Raw genomic sequence first — 22,515 nt, 5'->3', positions numbered from 1 at the left:
CAAGAATTCACATTTCTAACCAGCTCGCACGGGACGCTGAGGCTTGCTGGTACAGGGACCACACTTTGGGAACCACTGCCTCAGACTCGAGTAAGTCCCCCTGAACTCTAACCCAAATCCTTACTTCTGGGCACTCCTTTCCTGGAGACAAGGCCCAACGTCTGTGTAAACCCTTTACAAAGGAATGGGGGTAACACTGAGACACACCCTTGATGTCTCTGCCCTCCCCTTAGCCATCTGCCCATCTGGGTACGGGATCTGCTCGCACAGTGAGGCTCTGTCCGCGCTGTCGTGTGGGCCGAGAGCACCCCACAATTAGCTCTGACTAGGAACTTCCATCCACCTCCCAACTCCTTTGAACTGCCTCGCATGGAGCTCTTGACAGCAAGGGCAAGGGAATGTGATTTCATCTTCCACACCTGGTCTGTTTGGCTGGACTCTCTCTTGGCAGGTTTCAAGACTCCTGAATGAAATCATCAGTAACCATCTTCAGATGGGGAAAGATTAGCTGGGCAAATACTCGACGCCTACCAGCCGCAGCCCTGGGAGGAGCAGACATGAGCTCACCCACCCTTCCAACACTGCGGGCGATTCATGTCTGCAGCCCAGGGGGCTGTGACCTCAGCAGCAGGTCACAGAACAAATACTGGTGGGCAGCGTAGGAAGGGTCATTGAGACGCTGGTGATATGCTGGGCATCTTCTCTGTGTAGGGGAGGGAAGCACAGCCCGATCATGGAATTTTCAAACTGTGGTAAGGAGAGGATGGAATGCCCCATTGCAAGCCTCCTTGTGGAAGCTCGCCCCTAAGCACAGCTTCCTCCCATCAGTGACGTCAGCAAAGCACCTCTGGCCCCCCACGCCCCTCCTTTTTCAGGGCTATTGACCAGGGGGGCTCACCTCTCCTTCCTGCAGGACATTCTGCCCATACTTGTCCTGAATGTCACTGACCTTTGACCTGGGGCAGTGCTTTTGACGTGTCAATTTGGCCACGCTACAGTCCCCAGTTATTCAAACACTAATCTAGGTGTTGGCTATGAAGGGAGTTTGCAGCTGTAATTAAAATATATAATTTTCAGGAAGATTATTTTAGATAATCTGATAATCTGGGTGGGCCTGATTCAATTAATCAGAAGGCCTTAAAAGCAGGGTGGAGAGAAAAAGAGAGAGAGAGAGAGATCGATTCCCCTGAATAGGAGCTTTGGCCCAATGCCTGTGATCATCCTTTCCTGACTGCCTGCCCTGTGACTTTTGGATTTGCTTATTCACCCCCACAACTGTATAAGCCAATTCCTTGAAATTAATCTCTTTATATATATATATACACACACACACACACACACACACACACACACACACACACACATACATGTGTGTGTGTGTTTGTATCTTCTATTGGCTCTGGTTTGATTAAACCCTACAGTAGAGAAAATAATGGCCTCCCCAATGCCTGTGTACTGATATTAGAACCTGTGAATACGTTGCCTTACATGGCAAAAAGAACTTGGCTGATATGATTGAACTAAGATTCTTAGCATAGGAGGTTATCCTGGATTATCTGAAAGGGTCCAGTGTAATCACAGAGGTCCTTATAAGAAGGAGGCAGGAGGGTCAGAGTCAGAATAAAAGATGAAAAGGAGAGATTTCAAGATGCTGAACTCCCGACTTTGAGGATGCAGGAAGGGGCCAAAAGCCGAGGAATGTTGGTGGCCTCTAGAAACTAGGAAAGGCAAGGAAACAGATTCTCCACTAAAACCTTCAGAAGGAGCACAGCCCTGCCAACACCTTGATTTTAGGTCTTCTGTCTTCCAGAACTGTAGGAGAGTAAATCAATGTTGTTTTAAGCCACCAGGCAGTAGTACACTAATACAAACCCTGGTTCATATCAACCCTCCCCGTCTTCCCCCGCTTCAATGTTCTCACTCAGGCCACTTCTTTTCCCTCGGCAGAACCACACCTCCCCTTTTTTGACATCTTCGGGGGTCTGTTCTCCAACTTTCCACAGGAAGGCTCAACGGTCTTGTCTGTTCAGCCCCCCTCCTGAGAACAGGGCTCCCCCTTATTTTAGAAAAAGGTACCTATTCAACTATGAGAAGCCCCCAGAGACCCCACCTTGCCTCAAGGCACATGACCCAGCTGAACCAATGAGAGTCCTGCCCCAGTAGTTTTTCAGGTTGGAACTAAATGAAGGGCAGCAGGTAAGCTGGTTGCTGACCATGACTCAGCCATGAAGAGGACAGAGGTTTACAATGGAAGACAATGGCGAGAGGAATTAAGAGAAGAGGAGAGAGGAGATGGGGGCAGCTGGCACTCCAGGCCACCTGCCCAAATCCTTCACACATTTTTCTATTGTGTTTCTTGTCTTTTTCTTGTTGGTTAGCAGGAGATCTTTGTATAGTCTAGATATTAGTCCCTAGTCAGTTTAATTTTTTTTTTTTTGAATTTTATTTTATCTATTTTTTATACAGCAGGTTCTTATTAGTTATCTATTTTATGAATATTAGTGTATATATGTCAATCCCAATCTCCCAATTCATCACACCACACCCCTGCCCCGCCACTTTCCCCCCTTGGTGTCCATACATTTGTTCTCTACAGCTGTGTCTCTATTTCTGCCCTGCAAACTGGTTCATCTGTACCATTTTTCTAGGTTCCACATATCCTAGTCAGTTTTAGACATTGCAGACATCTCACAATCCGTCTTTCTTTTTGCCTGAAACACTATTTTCTGTTATTAAAGTAGATAAATCTTCCTTCTTTAGTTGGTATTCTCCTGATATATCTTCTTTTGTCCTTTGATTTTCAACATTTTCTTTTAAAGAGCATGAAACTAGATTCTCTCTCTCTCTCTCTTTTAGGCAGTCTGTCTCTAGCTTTGAAATGGTGAGAGTACTCCACTTTCTGATAAACCTAGATTTATGTCCACTTCCTTTTATTGTGCTCCTATTTACCATAATGTTTCTTGTTTGTTTGTTTTTGCCTTTTATTCTCCTCTTTTCCTGCCCTCTTTTGGTTGACTAGGTTTCTACTTTTTACACTCTTCTGCTTTGGAAGGTATGCATTCAATGTCTTTACACTGAATGATTACCCATACATTTTAACTTAATGTTTGACTTAAGAAAGACTAAAGTTAATTAATTATTCCACTCTCCTCCCAAGCAAGCCAAGGACTTAAGATTTTAACTCCAAATTTCCCTGCCAATTCTCCATATTATTGGTATGTCTTATTCTACTTCCATCTTTTCTGCCCTCCATAAATCATTATTATTTTTGTCTATTCACAATCAATAATTACTACCATTCTGTATCATCTTTTTCTGTGTTTGATTTCTTGCTTTATGAATTTCATCCTTTTGTAGTTTATTTTAGTAGGACTCATGATTAGTAAATTCTCTACCTTTGTTTGAAAATCTCTATTTGTCCTCTTGAATTATCATTTAGTTATAACATTTGAATTTGGTGGTAATTTTCTTTCAGCATATTGAAAAGTATTCCATTATTTTCTAGTATATCTATTTATTTTGAGAAGACTGTTATTGGTCTAATTATTGAGTTTTATGTGTAATCTATAATGTTGCTCTAGTAGCTCTTAAAGTTCTTCTGTCTTTACTGTTCTGCAGTTCCAGTATGATATGTATAGGTGTACTTTTTTGTAAATTCCTGTCAGAACTTACTGTGCTTTTTTATTTTGAGGTACCATATGTCTTATTAATTCTGGAAATTCTCTGTCATTTTTTCAGTATTGACTATCACCTATTCATTCTTTTCTTGGGGACTCATTTCAGACTTATATTGGACTTTATTTTTACTGTTTTCATGTCTCTTAAGCTGCCTTTTAGAGTTTCCACTATTTTTGTTTTTGTTTTGTTTTTTTACTCACGAAACTATACTTTATTCAGATCTCATTAGCTTTTCTCTTTTTCTGTCCCAGGATCCCATCCAGGACACCATACCACATTTGGTTATCAGGTCTCCTTAGGCTCCTCTTGGCTGTGACAGTTCTCAGACATTCAGACATTCCTTGTTTGGAGGAGTACTGGTCAGGTATTTTGTAGAATGCTCCCCAGTTTCGGTTCGTCCATGATTTTCTCATGGTTAGACTGAGGTTATGTTTTTTGGGAAGGCCACAGAGATAAACCGCCCTTCTCACCACATTAGTTAAAGGGTACATATTTTCAAGATGACTTATCACTGATAATGCTAACCTTGGTCACTTGGCCAAGGCAGTGCTTGCCAGGTTTCTCCTCTGTGGAGTGTCACAGTTTCTACTTCTTTATTCCTCTGTGCTGCATTCAGGTGACTTCTTCAACCCTATCTTCCACTTACTAATTATCATTTTGTGCAGATGTCATTAAGTTAAGGACTTCAAATTGGGAAATTATCTAATCTGTTAATTAACCAATCATTGTATCTAATCTGCTATTTCACCATTTGCTGAATTGTTACTTTCTGTATGTATAGAATTCCCATTTGTTTCTCAAATCTGCCTGTTCCTTTTTCACAGCATTTGTTCTTTCCTGGTGTTTTCTATTTCTTCTTACACTTCTTTAAACATTTCAATGTATTTTTATAGTCTCTTTCAAAATGTTCCATTATCTTAAAATCTTGAGGTGCTAATCTTCCTCACTGAATATATGTACTTCCTGTGGCTTATGGTGGGTCATTTCCTGTATAACTGTTTATCGTAAGCTCCTGTTCCACGGACATTGTCTTCTCTTGGGGATTCCAGTTGGTCTGGACTGTAGAAGTATCCCTCCAGAGTGGTTTTGCTCTTGTGTCTACCAGATGACAAAGAGTTGTCACCAGCCCGGAATGAATTTCTTATCCTAATTTATATGCTTAGAGATTCCCATACTGTGTGGATAGTATGCATTCTGCTTCCAAGTCCATGTGGCATGGACTTGGTGTTTTGATTTCTCAGCGGAATTATTTTACCCAGAGGTCCTGTTAGAGATATACCTCTAACCTGTAACAGGGTGGTGGGCAAAGTTTTACGGGTTCCTTTCTGAGCAAGGGACCCAGTTTCATGCGTGAGTCTTCGTGCCAGCTCCCCATGTCATCTTTGGTGCCTGTAGGATTACTAATACCCAATCTGCAACAGGAGTTTCTTGAGGGTTTCTTTATACACAGCTTCCCCTCAACCCCTGCTGGTACAGTCATTGTTCGGGTGTCCAACTCATTCATCGTTTCTTGCCCCTGAAGATTTCACTTTCTTTCTTGCAAGTTCAGCTCTGCATTTAAATATTTGATGGTGTTCTATTTTATGCAGTAACTCTAGGTATTTGTAGTAGGAGGGTCCCATGTTTTGTAAACCTGTCATATGGATGAAAACCACAATTCACTATAGTTCTTTATGACCCATCTTATCCCAACTAACCAGAGCCTTTGGAAGACAGGGACCTTGCCTGATTCATGGTTGTATTCCCCATGCAGCGGCTAAATAGCAGAAGCATGAAGGTCGCATGTTAGAGTTCAGAGTATGCGGTCCCAGATGTATTGAGCAGAACCCAGTTCTGTTTCTACCTTCTCCTCCCTCACAAAACCCAGTTCTTTCCCCTCTTATTTGACACATCTTGTAACTTTGCATCTATTTGTGCATCTGCCCACTGTTTACATCTCTCATGAGGGCATGGCCCATTCTGTTTTGTTCATCATTGTACCTCCAATGGTTGATGGTAGGTGATCAATAATTACATGTTGCATGAATAAATGAACAAATGAATGCATCTCAGGCAGCTGTACTGACACCATTGCTAGCCTCAGAGTTCTGAAACCCCTGCTGTTTATGACATCAGCAGAGTCCTGCCTTGCAAACAGTGGGTCACCAACTGACTCAACACTCACCAAAATGACTGTGTGAAAGCCAACCCAGGGATGTCATCACATCCTCCCAAGTATAAAACTCCAGGCTCAGGACCAGACCCCAGGCAGCCCTTAGCAGATTCTGTCCCAGACTCTGCCCTCACCACCTCCCCCTGAGGCCCATTCTTCCTAACATGGCACGGAGCTTATCAGGTACACTCACTCCCCTAAGATGTTTGGCCAACCCTTAGGGCTGGATTCCCAAACTCTGAGCCAGTCCCTGGGAGTGGGGCACCAGAAGAGCAGAGAGGCCTTCCTGGACAGAAACACTTCTCAATCTTCCCAGAAAAGAAAATGTTCCATAGTTTTGCCTCTCTTTAAGAGTTAAAGCATTGTTATCTGACTTCACCTCCATCACTGAGGAGCCATAAGACTCCAGTGAAATAATAGATGTAATAACGCAGTGACAACAGTGATGGGCACAGGAGTGGTCCTTATAGACAATCCCGTCCCCTGGCTGCCCTCCTGGCCGTACCTCTGGTGCATCCTCAGGGACCTGGAGATCAGCCTCCTCCCACCTTACGTCTCACTTCATAGACCACAACGACAGATCTCATGGCACCAGGCAAAGGTGGGTGTCACCGCAGACTTCAGGGCTTTTAATTGGTAGTTTTTTCTAATTATAAATGCAGGACATGTTTATTGTAGAAATATGGAAAACATAGAACATCACAAAGAAGAAGAAACGATTTATAGGATCCCACTCAGAGCACTATCTCTGTTTAGGTATACCCTCTTTAAGTCTCGTGACTTTTAAAAATCTGGATCATCTCTTCATACAGTTGTCCATCCTGCCGCCTCTACTTAACATTATAGAACGAACCCTTCCCTCAAGTTGAAACTTTTCGCAATAAAACTTTAAAACATGTCTTGTAAATATCTCATAGATGGATGTCCCATGATTCATTTATTGCCTTGCCAATAACTAGCTATACGAGTCATTTCCTCATTACAAGTTTCTGAACAGACGAGTTAAATGATAAAACGTTGTTCAGCAGACTGGGTTTCCATTTATTTGCTCAGGAAGGTTTTCTAAGCCACTTGGTCGCTGTTCCCACCCCACGCCGGGTCCCTGGTCTCAACGCTTGTGTGCTGTGGGTGAGACAACGTGCCACAAGAGAGGAAGACTGAGGAAGAAGGACTTTCCGGGCCACCAGTGTCAGATTTGGTTCAGGAAAATAAAACAATAAATAGGAACAAGCAGCCCTGCTGTGTCTGTGAGTATGGGCACGGAAGTAGCAGAGTCCTGGCTCGGCTGGTTGGGGTTTGTGGTGGGAAATGGAGAGCAGCCACAGAGGACAGGGTCTTAAGACAGAGTGCCCGAATTGCAGCTCTGTCACTGTGTGATGTGGCAGTGTCCACAAGCTGCCTGCCACTTTCCTCCACTACACAACATGGACAGCATGCACCTCGTGGCACAGAGAGTGTTTCTGAAAGGACCTGCCCTTGTTATTTCACTAAATTTGGCACACGTGGGTGCCCCCCAACAAAGCATTTGCATTCACAACTAAATATCCACATATCCCCTTATGCTTTATCACACAGATGTGGCCTAATAAAACGCGTCCGTCTTTGTGATGATAGCTCAGAAAATCATAATTGCTGCTAAAAATGTGTTGGTGCTGAGGGTGGGAATTCTAAAATTTGTGACTTTAAGGTAAACCAATACAGGCTTGACTAACACCTGTCCCCACTCCTTGTTAACTGTACGTGTTTATGTATTAACTTCACATGTTGACTCAGTGGGCCTGTGCTTTCCCGGGACACAGAGGGAGGAGGCTGGAGCGGCAGCGAGCCCGAGAGGGCAGCCTCCTGACAGCAAGCGCAGTTTGGAAATGAAGCCACAGGGCCCTGAGGCTCCCTTTCCAAGTCAGTGACAAGGTCCAGGGCTGGAGACAGTCTGCTAGACAAGGCCGGTTCTACCTCGCTTGGGCTCGGCCAGTCTGCGTGGGTGGGATGTGGGCGTTACAGCCTGGGGCACAGGCGGGGGTCCACAGGAATGTTCCCACTGGCATTAGGCCGGACGCCCTCCTTAAGGGTCTCTGTCAGGCCCCCTAATGATCAAGTCAGGGACTCTGGTCCTTGTCTACTTGCTCCAGAGAGATGTCGCCCAGCTGGAGGCCGGGGGGTGGACCCAGTGACCTGTCCAGGGCTCTTGCTGGACTCTCCATGAAAATTCCAAGTCAGGGAGAAGCGAGAGCTGGGGTGAGAAGAGAGAAAGATGGGGGTAAGACGGAAGAGTGTGAGAGCTGGGGCGGGAGCAGGCCTTGGGCTCCTGAGAGCATAACAAACTGTGGGGTCCCAATCATGGGAAGGTCTCTGCTGGTTCCAGGAAACCCCGGGCCCACCAGCCTCCCTAAAGCCTGAGGTCCCCTCGTGAGTGATAACCAGAGCCAGCGAGGAAACCTTTGTGATCTGGGACAACAAGGGTCAGAGGGTCACATGTGCCCCTCAGCAACACCCACCTTCAGAGCCTGGCCTGGCTTTTAGAGGAGGGTAGCCCAGGACACGTGGCTTTCTGTTTCAACCTAGCTAGAGGACTTGTGGGAGAGGGGAGACTGCTTTCTACCAGAAGCAATGAGGAGAGTGGCCAGGAAGAGGGGGCTCTGCTAGCTTCACTCTGGGGGTATACAATTCTGAAATTCAGTAATTCTGTAAGTGAGGGGCACCATGTTTCTATAGCTCAGTTTTATCATTACTCGTATGGATTCTATACAGTAAGAAGTTAAAAATGCTGCACAGGGCTTCCCCGGTGGAGCAGTGGTTGAGAGTCCGCCTGCCGATGCAGGGGACGCGGGTTCGTGCCCCAGTCTGGGAAGATCCCACATGCTGTGGAGCGGCTAGGCCCGTGAGCCATGGCCACTGAGCCTGCGCGTCCGGAGCCTGTGCTCCGCAACGGGAGAGGCCACAACAGTGAGAGGCCCGCGTAATGCAAAAAAAAAAAAAAAAATGCTGCACAAATCACAACGGGCAATGAAGGCAGGGCCAGGCGGGAGAACTTCCATGTACTAACAAGAGGCAGAAGTGGGCCCTGCCGCTTGGTTTCTCCCTGGAAGCCTCCAGTTCCTTCCTGTCATGAGTCCTTGAGGCTTATTTCCATTGTTGGGCACCATCCCTGGCTCTCCATGGGCACCTCCCCTGCCCCACAGTCAGTGGGTGGAAGTCCATTCTTGTAAAATGGCAGTGGGGTGACCAACTTAACCCAATCTGCCTAGAAGTCTTCAGTTTTAAAACGGAAAGTCCTGTGTCCCAGGAACCCCCTCGGTCCTGGGCAAATCGAGGCAGTGGGTCACACTGAGAAGCAGGGCCCTACAGGCCATTGTTTCTTGGAAACGTGGGTGTCTCTTCGAGAGCTGAGTGCAAACAGCGAAGCCTGGGGAAGAGCCTCCCTCCGCAAACATGCAGTAAAGGCTCACGAGTGAGCGAGGCCCAGGCTCCGACATCCACACTCAGCTCCCCACCACTTCCCTCAAATGCACTGTGAATCAAAGGCAAAGCAGCACAGTTTCAGAAGGGCCTGGAGCACAGGCAGGAAGGACATGTAAAACAGACTGAGAATGTGGTCAGTTTAATTCCATCCTGAAATCTCTCTGGCAGCCAGTCGGGCAGGACAAGTGTGGCTCCGGCAGCCTGCCGTCCTCCCCCTCCCCTCTGCCACTGTCCCCTTTCCCCAGGCCAACAGGGGCCTCACTGCGTTCTCTAGCCGGTTCCTCTCCTGGGGTGTCCCACAGGCTCAGCCCAGGAACTGTCTGCTATTCACACCCCACACCTGTCCCACTTACATTTCCTAGGTTCCCTCTATGCCCAACAAGCTGGCTGGGTTAGAAAAACTAATTCTGACTTGAGGCCTGCTGTGTTGTTTCCCAAACTCCACCTGGGGTCACATCTGGCAGACGTGAGCTAGACATGGCATAGCTTCCTGAAGCATCAGTGTTACTCCAAGATTTGGGGGGAAATACAACATATTGTTTGGAAGCATGTAGATATATTGTGGAGGAAAATATAAAATACACTTGATTCTAGGACGAAACATAAAATTCTACAGAAATGTAATATCCATGATTAGTTAAACCACATTTCCCAACACCACCCTTCATCCCCTTATCCTACTCCATTGTGGAGACCGGTCACTCCCTTCTAGAATTCAGGGCATCTTGGTGGGCAGATTGACAACCACTAGCTTGCTATACCCTCCCTGGTGCCCTCTGCATTTTAACTGAGGCCTTCTGTGCTCCAGGCCAGCATCTCTCAAGGGTGTTGGATGGAACATCTTTCAGAACATAAATAGGTATGGCTGATGTTTGGGTAAACAAAATAAAACTTGTCATCAGATTCCTATAGGACTTGGTGCACACTAAATGATAAAGAAAGGGTTAGTTTGCCCATATTTATAGAGGCAGTGGTCAGCCCTGTGGGGGTCAGTGCCAATGCTGACCAGACTGAGTGTCCCACAGGTCACAAGTCCTGGGGTTACTGCGCCGGCTGATGCCTTCTCCCCAAGCCACAGCCTCCATAGCATCTCCACCCAACAAGGCAACGAGGCTGGGAAGACAGCTCTGGGAGACGGCTGCTCGCTGGATAGGATCATCCCATCCATCCAGTCCACAGTGTAGTCTGAGACTCCTGGCCTTGGGTTCATCCTTCACCCCGATAAAATTTAATCCATCCCAGGGAATCAAGGTCCACGAAACCAAGAGAGCTGGGATTGATCGCAGACAACCGGGCCAGCTGCACCCTCCTCTTTTGCCAGGTTTCAGAGCAGGTCTCCTGGCAAAGCTCAGACCCAGCTGGCCCTGCTCCTGGTCTCATCTCAATCAGCAACTTAGCATGAGATGGGAATCTGAGAACCTGAAAGGACCTCAGAGATCATTGCGCTCAGGCCCCAAGGTTCACGGACGAAAGAATCCAGAACTGAGAGGCATTCTGGGGCCATGGGAAGAAAGGGGCTGGGAGTGAGATGACCCTGGTGGGAATTCCTGCTTTGCCATTGACTGGATATGTGGTCTTGGATATGCCTCGATTTCAAGTATGAAATGGAGATGCTTATACCTCCCTTGCAGGGCTGGCATTACGCACAGAAAAAGCTTAAGAACTTAGACTGAAAAATCAAATTCAAGGGAAAAGACAACCATTCAGCTAAGGCCAGAAGAAAAGCTGGAAACATGTAAATATGTAAGATCCCATCCACCTACTAAAAGCAAGCTTTAAATCTGTCCTTAAATCTTCCTAAAAGGCAAAGTAGAAGAGAAACTGAATGGGTTATAAGGTTTGGTAATCATTCCATTGCAGAATGAAAATCAAGTTTTACCTGATATCAAGACTTGCTATTTAGCTACTGTAATCAAGACACTGTGGTACTGGCAGAGAGATATACACATACATCAATGAAGCATGATAGAAAACCCAGCATGGACCCACCCAAGTATGGCCAACTGATCTTCAACAAAGATACAAAGGTAATTCAATAGAGAAAGGAGAGTCTTGTCAACAAATGGTGCAGGAACAATTGCATAACCACAGGCAAAACAATGAACCTTTACCTAAACCTCACATCTCTACAAAAATTAACTCAAAATGGATTATAGATTTAAATGAAAAATTATAAAACTTTTAGAAGAAAACAGAGGATTTCTCCTTCAGCAGTTAGGATTTGGTGAAGAGTTTTTAGAGATGACAATAAAAGCAGTATCCAGAAAATTAAAAATTGATAAATTGGACTTTATCACAATCAAAACCTTTTTCTCTGTGAAAGATTCTGTTAAGAGGATGAAAACATAAGCTATAGACTGGGAGAAAATATTTGCAAACCACATGCCCAACAAAGGACTTGTATCTCACATATATAAAGAACTCTCAAAACAACAATTTAAAAATCCAATTAGAAAATGGAGGGACTTCCCTGGTGGCGCAGTGGTTAAGAATCCTCCTGCCAGTGCAGGGGACATGGGTTCGATCCCTGGTCCGGGAAGAACCCACATGTCATGGAGCAACTAAGCCCGTGAGCCACAACAACTGAGCCCTCATGCCACAACAACTGAAGCCCGCACGCCTAGAGCCCGTGCTCCGCAGCAAGAGAAGCCATCGCAAGGAGAAGCCTGCGCACCGCAACGATGAATAGCCCCAGCTCGCTGCAACTAGAGAAAGCCTGAGCGTAGCAACAAAGACCCAATGCAGCCAAAAATAATAAAGAAAAGAAGGAAGAAAGAAAGAGAGAGAGAGAGAGAAAGAGAGAGAAAGAAAGAAAGAAAGAAAAAGAAAGAAAGAAAAAGGAAAAGAAAAATGGACAAAATATATGAACAGATGTTTCAGTGAAGAGCATATACACATGGCAAGTGAGCACATGAAAAGATGTTCAACATCACCAGCCATTAGGGAAATGCAAATTAAGACCATGATGAGATCTCACTACACACCAATTCGAATAACTAAAATACTCTACTTCCAGTTCCCTGAGACCTTGCACAGGTCACCTCCCCTCCTGGGCCCATTTATTTAACTGGAGGAGGTTCCTTCCGGTGTTTACATTCTATTGTTGCATAAAAATGGGGTCCTCTGGTTTATTTTCACCAGAGGCAGTGCCTCTCTGTAGGGGTGGAATTCTTAAAAAAAAAAAAAAAAAAAAGGATAGCTAAAATAAAAAGCAGTAACACTAAATGCTAGCCAGGATGTAGAGAAACTGAATTTCTCATAGCTTGCTGGTGCAAATGTAAAATGTTATGGCCACTCTGGAAAACAGTTTGGCAGTTTCTTTTAAAAATCAACGTGCAACTACCATATGACCTAGCAAAGGCACTCCTGGGCATTCACCCCAGAGAAATGAGAGTTTATGTCCACACAACCTATACATGATTGTTCATAGCAGCTTTACTTGTAATAGCCCCAAACAGGAAACAACCCAAAGGTCCTTCAATAGGTGAATGGCCGGAGAAATCACGATACATCCATGCCATGGAATAGTACTCAGCAATAAAAAGGAACAAAGGGCTTCCCTGGTGGCGCAGTGGTTGAGAGTCCACCTGCCAATGCAGGGGACACGGGTTCGTGCCCTGGTCCGGGAGGATCCCACATGCCGCGGAGCGGCTGGGCCCGTGAGCCATGGCCGCTGAACCTGCGCGTCCAGAGCCTGTGCTCTGCAACGGGAGAGGCCACAACAGTGAGAGGCCCGCGTACCCCCCCAAAAAAGGAACAAACTATTGATACATGGAACAGCTTGGGTCGATCTCAAGGGCATTATGCTTAATGAAAAAAGCCAGTCTCAAAAGGTCACACACATATTTCATGACTCCATTTATATATATAATGTTCTCAAAATGATAAAATTACTGTGCTAGAGAACATATCAAGGATAGGAGTCAGAAGGAGACCTTTGTGGAGATGGGATAGTTCTGTCTTGAAGCAGTGGGGTGGTGTCTCCCTGAATCTGTACACACGATCGAATGGCCTGGAACTATACTCACACATCATGGCAATGTCAATTTCCTGCTTTTGGTATTACACTGTAATTATGTAAGATGAAATCCTTGGGAGGAACTGGGTAAACACAGGACCTCTCAGCACTGTTTTTCCTATGCATCTATAATTATTTCAAAATAAATCCCTCTGCAACTTGTTCTGTGGCAGCACAGGTCACGAATTCATCACCAGGAGACACGAGGAAAGCTAGGAAGGGCTTTGAGCATAGTTACAGGAGGAAAGGGTCTAAGTGACCTTTGACCACCACCCCACCCATTCCCATGGTTCTCCCTCCCCACCCCCCAAACCATCCCCCAAAACTGCCTCCCCAACACACACACACAAGCAGGGCAAGGTGGGCCTCTCAGGGGACAGACACCCTGGAGATCATAATATATGCTGTCCCCAATGTCAGAGAAATACATCCTGGGGAGGGAGGAGCATATCTTAATCCACCAGGTTGATGAAGGAATTCTTTTGGCCCAGAGGGTTCTCTTCAGAGTGTCTCCCCAAGCATGGATTGCAGGTTGCTGGGATATAGCACTTTCCTCTGGAAACTGAGAAGTTAAGTCCAAACTGCTGCCCCATGATTGGGAGTCAGAGGCCTCAGGACGTTACGGACACAGGCCAGGACAAAGCACCTCTCCCTCATTCGGGGGCCTCCCTCCAGGTCACAGGTCACAGGTCACCAGGGCCACCCAGGCCAAGCTGTGAGACTCGTCTATCCCTTTCTTCCCACTGTTCTTCCCCAGCCTTCCATCCACCGACTGGATATCCATTATTTCCCTACACTGGGGCCCTGGGTGTGTTTAAGTTCCCAAACTTTGGGCAGCAATTACCAATCGACCACTCCTTCTATAAGACAACCTCAGTTTGGCCCCAAAAGTTTCATTTTCAGAAGAAACGGATCTCTTTGAGGCTTCCAGGATAAGTTAGCCAAAAGGCTCCCCGCTAACTCCCCCACCCCTGCCCCATAATTGCTGAATGAACCTGTTTTTAATTTAGAGCTTTGGCGTACTGGATGCCAAACTGCTCCCTCTAACCATGACTGGCGAGCAGGTCCTCTAGTTCTTAAGAATGCTGTAACCCAGAGGCAATTGAGACTGTCTCTAGATTAACACGATTGTATTGACTCCTGCAGAAGGAAGTACCAAAAACTCAGCCTGAGCCTGAGAGTCACCAGGCTCGAGATGAGGTCGGGAGGAGTGAAAGGGTCTGAGCCTGTTACTGCTTACGCGGATCTGTGCTGCAGCCATGGCAGTGGTCCCTGGTCACGGCTGAGATGTGTGTGTCACCAGGGCCTGGAGAAAGCCCTGACCACTCGGAACAAGCACATCTGAGGAATCTCCACGCGCTAACGCTGAGCTGACCAGTGCCGTGCGACAGAGAGGGCCAGGCGCACAGGGGTTAGGGGTTCTGACCTGGAGGCTCACGTTCCTGGTTCCTCTACACTCCACTCTTTCTGGTTATGTATCCAAGCCCAAAGGACCAGCCTCACTAAGCCTTGTTTTCCTCATCATTAATGGGGACAGTAACAGCATCCAGTTGACAGAGCTGTAATGAGGACTGCATATGGGTAAGATATTTCCATAGTTCCCAGTAAATTCAGACAGATCTGTTGCTGTTCGCTACTATTGCTATTTTTGGATATTATTATTAACTGTAGTTTTTCTTAACTATTAACTATGTCTCATAGAATGAGGCGTAATTGGTGGAATAATCGATCCTAAATGACGTTTGAATTCACAGTCTTGTTTGTTGAGGCGAGAACTGACCTCACAATGATGCCAATCCCAGAAAGCCCAGTATGGTTTACAAAGCCATTTCCTCTGCCTCATTCCACATAATCCTTATGAAGGCCTTCTCTACCCTGCCTCCGGGAGGAGGGAACTGTTCATGTTACCCAGTTTTTTTTCACATAAGGACTCCGAGGCTCAGGGATACTTCCCTGTGTTACCTAGTTAGTAAGGGGATGGCATGGGGCTTGGATCTGAGTCCCCTGGCTTCATCTTCTTTCCCTAAACCATGTGGTATGTGGCGTTTTGCAGGAATGTCATAAAGCCTATTGGTTAGTCTGTCCCAACAACAAGGAACCTAGAAAAATGATGGTCCTCAGGTTGGGTGTCCTGTGTTCCTCCCATGTTACACATGTCACGACATGTGCAGTCCATACCCCCCTGGCAGGGTGCATGGCAGCCACCAAACCTCTCACTGGGAGAAGGAAATCTCTCATCAAATAGCAAAGCCCCCAGAAGCCAGCCCTACCCCCTGGAAGAAATGACTTCAGGGAGTTTAACTAATGGAATTCCAGCCCCCAGATGTGCCTTGAGATATCCAGTCTCCTACCTGGTTTCAGGCGGATAAGTGAAGCTAAGTGGAAGTTGCTCCTAACTCTGGTCTTAGAATTACTATGGATCAACGGAGGCAATGATTAAAGGAATCTGGCTTTTAGAGTTCAGAAAAACTCCTAACTGGTATGAGCCTTCCGGAGGCCAATTGGCCTGGGCCCAGGCCTCAGGCACATGTGGCTATATCATCAGCATGTGATACATTATCTTATTTTTATAGATCTTCAAAGAAACTGCTGCCATAAACTCATTTATTTTAGGGACTCAGGGCGGGTCTAAATGGATCAGTCTCGTTTGGCGTTACCCTCGCTGTCAGCTGTCCCTCCTGCTCCCAACCCTAAGAGTGGTGAAAACAGAGAGAGTTGCCCCCACCTTGGCTCCCTCCTGGGCCTCTCTCTTTTCAGACCACCCAACTGTTGCCCCTGCCCTTTCCTCCCAATTCCTAATTTATAAACCCCAAGTTTTCCACAATTCTCTGCTGAAACTTCTCTAAACTCCTTTAAATGATGGAACCAAAACCACACACAGTGTTCTCATCAGGGTCTGGCCAAAGGTGAGGAGATTTGAGGATTATTTTAAACTATCTCAAAATTTCTATGTGTTATTTATGTCCAACCATGGAATCAATTCAACCTTTATTTAGTGTGGTGTGGGGAACGAGCAGAAGCAGGAGTGGGGAGCCCAGCTCTACTGCTAACAATATGAGTAAGTACATAGATGGGCTCCACTGTGACCTCCAGATCCTTTTCTGTTGGACACACATAACTGGCCCACAGAGACCCCCATCCTCCATTTGTATGTTCTGGGTTCCCCTTAATTGCGCCACTGGAGGCATTACCTAGCCCCATCTGATTGTGTGCTTGCCAGAAACAACCTCTCTGCACCATAATTCCCACCCTGACCCCAAGGAGCCTGTGACCTGGGCTTTACAACCTCCCACATCCTCACCACCGGAGGTGCATTCCTCAGTTGCTTCTGCCCTGCCAGAAGAGGCAAAAAAGCCCGAGTGTGGATTCAACCATTCCAGTCCTCTTGGACCTGTGATGGGGTGGAAAGCATTCCTGACCCCCTGGGGGGTCCTCACCACACTACTGCCTACACCCCTTCACCTACTCCCCATAACTTGCCAGGCACCTGCCTAGACTACGAAATAGACTGCGAAAGCCGCTGCTTTCCTGGGGCCAGTTCCGGACCAGGAAAGCTGGTCCAAGAGCTGCAGTGTTGGTTGCCAGCCTCGGGGGAATTCTCAGCATTGCAGGCAGCAGCCCGTTCAGGTAGCAGAGCTCACGCACTGCCGCCCTTGGGGAAGACGAAAGCCTAGCGGAGAACAGCCCTTCTGCCAGCCACCCAGGATGAGATGGGCTCTGATATTCATCTCAGAGGGACCCCAGCCTGTCCCCTACAAGGTGCCAGACACGGGCAACTCCAAGTCCATTCCCTTAACGAAGTAACTGCCCACAGGAGCCCAAAAAGGTGCCCCGGAGATGTTCTTTTTCAAAGAACAGAACAATTCCCTCGGCTAGTGCCAGGACTATCTGAATAGATAGTTGGCCCAATAAGCAAGTACTTTCATCGCCCTGTTTCCTACCCTGACGAGGGCGTGTGAGCACGCGCGCGAGCACATACTCGCACAAACGCATGCACACACGCACACACGCCCAGCACGCGCTTCCCTGGCCAGGTGCCTCCTCGCCGGCGGCGCGGGGCCCGCGGGGATGCGTCCCGGAGCGTGACACCGACGGATGGACGGCGGGGGAGGGAGCCCGCCCGGAGGGAGCCCGCCCCCCCAGCGCCTCCCGAGCGGCCGCAGCACTGACGCCGGGACCCCGCCGAAGGTGCGCCCGGCGCGGCTCGGGCCAGGACGTCCCGGGTTCTCCGCTCACCTTAACGTTGCTGAAGATAGAGCGGGGACAGCGGCCGGCTCGGCCCGCAGAGGCGCCGCTGCCCTGGCGCGCGCCGGGCTCGGGTAGGAGCCCCATGGTGGCTGCAGCGCGGGGCCCGGGGCGGGAGGCCGGGCGAGCGGGGCCGGGACGCCTGGGCTGCGGCGGGCGGCCGGCGAGTGGCGGTTGCGGCGTTGGTGGCCGGAGGAGGCACGCGGCGCGGCCGGAGGAGACTGAGCGCGAGGGTGCGCGCCCAGAAGTTTTATAAGTGGCCGCCGCCGCCACCGCCGATGATGAAACGCGCGCTCCCTCCTCCCTCTTTCCCTCGGGTGTCAAGGGCGCTGCGAGCCCCCGCCCCGCCGCCGCCCCCTCAGACAGGTGTGACGCGGTGGCCGGCTGCGCTTGACCTCGTTCCGGCCGGAGTTGTCTCCGCGCCCGCAGCCCTGCAGGGACCCGCGAGGCTCGACCGCCCCGGGAGAAGGTCCCGCCCGCTGGAGGGTGGGGGCGGGAGGTGGCGGGCCCCGGGAGGGGGAAGTCTGAGGGAGGGGGCGGGAGGCTGCTGAGTGGGGTGGGGGGGGGCGCCCGGGGCGCTGACGGGGCGGGGTGAATGCCGCGGGCCCGCAGACTGCAGGGGCCCCGACAAGGGATCGGCAGGGCTGCGGGGGCCGGAGGAGACTGGCGGAGGAGCGAGGGGCGTCGGAGAGGCGCCGACGCTTGTGAAGGGAAGCGGAGCCTCCGCGCCCCTCCCGACGCGCTCAGGAAGGTTTACGGAGTCGGTTTCTGCTTGTTTGCACTCGTCCAAAACCTGGGCTCTCAGTTCCAGTGATGGCTCTGAGACTTGCCGAGGCTCTGTTTGCGTCCAGGACTGATTTATATTTAAACTGCTCTTTGCGCTGTAGAGGGGCCTGGAAACAAAGGTGGAGAGGTGGGGGCCGCCCCGGGCTGGGCCTGGACTCTCTGGACAGGAGCCAAGGTAAACTGGAGGTGCTGTCGAGTGTCAGCATGGCTGCGCCTGGCCTGGAGTGTTGAGGGGAGGCGGGGGAGGTCGTGGACAAATGGGATGCACCCACTGATCTCCTTTTCAGGGCTGGAATAGAACAAATGCTTACTTTTTTTTCCCCAAGATCTTTTCCACCAGGAGAGGTAGTGCAGAAAAGAGAAAGAAGGTGACACTTTCACGAGAAGGGTAAGAAGGGTCTGCCCAAAGCAGCTGCAGTAAGGAATCCAGTTCTGGGGGTATTTTTCTAACTCCCTAATTCCTGTAGTTATCTGCAGAACCAACCTCTTCAAGACCCCACCCTCACATCCTCCTCCTAGCTATTCCTAGGAAAAGATGCCCCTCAACTCCCAGGAAGATTTGGCTGAGACAGGGGCCACAGGACAGATGGACCATGTAGGTTTCTTACTTCTACCCAAGGCCTGATGCCTTTCTGGGCCTGGTCTGGGCTGTCCGATGTCCAGGGGCTTCTCCTTTCTACCTGTGGCCCAGGACCCTGGACACAACAACACACAGTGCTGGAGGAAAAGCCGCTGGACAGTGGGTGGCCTTGGGCCACTTTACTCACCCACAGATCGAGGGGCATCAGCGAGGCTTTCCAGAGCCCTGCAGCAGCCCCAGATCCAGAGTAGGCATGAAACTCTGGTCACCAGTAAGCCGTCTCAGAGAACTTGCAACACAAGAACGGCCTTCCCCACAGAGCACTCAATGTGTGCTGGGCGCTGGGCTGTAGCAGCCATGATGGACTGTGCCAGGCATTCTGCTGGCACCCCCAGGCACGATGCCACAGAACCCCAGCATTAGCCCAACGGTTATCAGCACTGTCACAATCTGGATTTTACGGATGATGATGAGGTCAACCAAAAAGAGTGACTGGAAGTCATACCCCCAGTAAGCGATGCAGCTGGAACCTGAACCCTGCTTTCCTGACTCCAAAGCCCAGACTTGCAGCACTATGCCCTTTGAAAAGCTATCTATCCCAGCAGCCCCATCTCACAAGTGAAACCAAGCAGAGACCAGAGAAGGCCCAGGCCAAGGTCATGGTCACATTAGGGCCACCATGACTGGAGCCTCTTCCTCAAACCTTGAGTGAGTCCTTGCCATGGTCCTCTGACAGAATCCTAGGCAGGGTCGGCCTCTCTAGCCCTCACCTTGTCCTGATCCATTCATCTTGCCTCTGCCCACTGTCAGGACTAGCATCATCTTTAAAGAAAAGGTCTATTCAGAAATGCCCACAGATGGTTATCTGCCATCATCTGCCTTTACTATGGGGGAGTGCAGCTAAATGTAATGGAGACCCAGCTGAAGTTGGGGCCTCAATGAGATTTATTTGTCTTTCATAATAAGAAGCCACTAGTAGGTAGTCTAGGGGTCATGACCTAGGTCCCTTCAAGATTCCTTAGTGTGTGACTCCCGTCCTTACGGCTGGCTCATCACCACAAGATGGCTGTTCCACCGCCAGCCTCCTCTCCTAATTCCAGGGAGGAAGTGGAAGACAGAAAACAGGAAGGGGCCGTGAGCACATCAGGGAAGCAAATCTCTCCTGTGCACGCTCAGCTACCTTTCCTTAAGGCTTGTTGGCCCAAACTGGGTCACGTGGTCACCCATTAGAAGGCGGCTAAGAATTGTAGTTAATACTCTAGCTGCTTCCTTTCAGCGTCTACACATAGGGTAACCCATTTCCCTCAAAGAACACCCCCAGGGTCTGTTTCTAAGACTCTTCCCAGATCCTTTGATTTCAGCAAATACTTTTTAGCACTAGAAAAACAAAGCACAAAGACAGTTCCTTGTGAACTCTATGAACTCAGGGTGGGGAGTGAGGAGAGGAAGCATCAGTGTGACCTAGGAAAAGAGCTGTTGTGCACATCTGCTTTGGGAACACAGAAGAGGGGTCCTAACTCGTCCTGGGGCAGCAGGGAGGTTTCCTGGAGGAAGTGACTTTCAAGCTGAGCCCTAGGGACTGCCAGGATTGGGAGGATTAAGGTGAAGGAAGGTAAATCTGCTCCATGATTTCAGTCTGGCTGGAGCATGAGACCTGGGGACCGTGGGAAGGTGTGCGGTGAAGAGGTTGGGACACGAGCGGCATGCAGTGAAGTGTAGGTCTTATCCCCAACATAATGGACAGCCTTTAAAGGCTTCTGAACAGGGGGTGACGTGGGCTGTTTGGCATTTTACATGGGCCTTTCTGGCAGCGGGGTCACAGTGCAGTGGGGCAGTCTAGAAGGCATCTCAGGAGCTCTGCGGGGATGACTCCCAGGGTCTGACTTGGGCAGCCTGCATCAGTGACACCAACTACTGGCAGAGGGGACCAGAAGGGGCAGCAGCAACTGGGGGAATGCGATGCGTCCTCCTAGGTTCCTTTTGAGTTCAGATGGCCTGGAGCACATGCAGGCAAGGCGTCCAGCAGGCAGACTGGTACAGGGGTCCAGTGCTCAGGGCGGACGCTGAGCTAGAGATTGTGGCCTGGACATCTGCATGGAGGCAGTGGGTAAGCCTCAAGAAAGGATGAGTCTCCTGGTGAGAATGTGTTGGAGAAACAGGTCCAGGACCAGCCACAGCAACATCCAGGTCACGCAGGGGATGGAGCCAGCAAAGGAGACAGAGGGGAAGAGTCCAGCATGGAGGGAAGTAAACCCGAGAGTGCATGTCCACATGTTGATATAGCCCTGGGGTAGTGTTTCAAGGAGGAGGAGGTCAGGAGCATGCCTAGGACGGTGAGGAGGGAAGATAAGACCCAAGGATGGCCATCGGGCTGGCTATAGGCTGGCACCGAGGACCTTGGCAAGTATTTCCGGTGAGTGATGTGAGCAGAAGCCAGACTACGTGGGCTGAGGGGGAGCTGGAAGGGAGAAAGTGCCAACGGAGGCCGGCAGAACTTGCCCCAGGAGTGCAGAGGGAAGAAGAAAGATAAAGGAGCTGAGCAGGTTCTCATCTCAGCCCTGAAACCTCCTGCTTTCTCTCCGCTTGAAACTGGAGCAGTTACATGTCCCGCCTCCAGGCTTTTGTTCATGCTGTTCCTCCTGCCCTGCTGCCTGCCTCATAGCACTGGGCTTCTACCCTTCAAGGGCAGCTCCTGTTACTGCCTATTCTGGGCCCCCATAAAAACAATAGAACCTGTCACATACAGTATCCCGTGTCGCTCACGAAACTAGAGGTCATTATGCCCATTTCACAGATGAATAAACTGAGGCTTGGGGCTCTTCCCCAACACATACGATGTGTTCCTGCCTTTATTTTCACAGGTTCCAGTGGAGACAATACATGTGTTGCTGAGGGCACAGACCCCAAAGTCAGACATAGATGCCACTACCCTTCACAAGCTGCGTTACCTTAGTTGGCCTGCTTAACCTCTCAGCTTCTCTGTGCCCATCCTGGGGCTGTTATAAGTGTGTGAGGTGGTGCCGAGAGTTCCTGGTGCTGGTGTGGGAGCTGCCGGTGCCTGGTGGTTGGTGGAATTGATGGTGTTCTCTTGCTCCAGATCAGCTGTGAGCTCCTTGAGACAACAGTTCTGTGTTCATTCTCTTTGCATCCCCCATTTGGCCGAGCACATCCCGTTGCTTTAAAATGTTTATTTAATGGAACTGAGCTGAAATGAAGTCCAAAAAGACCCAGTGACTGGGAAAGGCCTCATTGCTCCTGAGGCCTCCAAGCCCTTGCTGTCTCTGTCAACCCCCTACTGCCTGCATTCCGGGCCCCTCCCTTCTGCCCCCTGGAGGCCTCCCTCATCAGCCTTGTCGTCACTGGAGGCTGGCCAGGGGCCCCTCGGTATGTTTATCAGTCCCCGAGCCACACCCAACACTCCTGCAGCCACTAATGGGGGTCTGTTGACAATTTGGACACAACTACGATCTTGCATTAACTCTGCCCACCTAGCTCCTTGTGTGCCAAGTTGGGGGGGGTTGTGGTGAGGGGGGCCCAACGACTACCCCATCACCAAGGTGGAGGGCACCCCTGCAGCCAAGTGCTCCGCCACGTTGT

At 49.3% G+C, this 22,515-nt stretch overlaps 1 protein-coding gene across 2 annotated transcripts in view; it reads right to left on the bottom strand.

Moving 5' to 3' along the window:
* The window catches only part of SLCO2A1 (solute carrier organic anion transporter family member 2A1), a 78,212-nt gene extending 60,129 nt beyond the window's left edge, over positions 1-18,083 (bottom strand). Inside the window, exon 1 of one of the 2 annotated variants that reach the window (XM_033404063.2) lies at positions 17,544-18,083. In XM_033404063.2, the coding sequence (XP_033259954.1) occupies positions 17,544-17,639 (96 nt within the window). In that variant the 5' untranslated portion in view covers positions 17,640-18,083. The remainder of the gene's footprint in view (positions 1-17,543) is intronic. The other variant, XM_004278926.3, reaches the window with a different exon arrangement.
* Positions 18,084-22,515: the final 4,432 nt, after the last annotated feature.

This window comes from Orcinus orca, chromosome 5, assembly GCF_937001465.1.
Source record: "Orcinus orca chromosome 5, mOrcOrc1.1, whole genome shotgun sequence".
NCBI classification, from domain to species: domain Eukaryota; kingdom Metazoa; phylum Chordata; class Mammalia; order Artiodactyla; family Delphinidae; genus Orcinus; species Orcinus orca.
The sequence above is the reverse complement of the archived record's forward strand: the minus strand, read 5'-3'. Positions and strand labels throughout refer to the sequence as shown.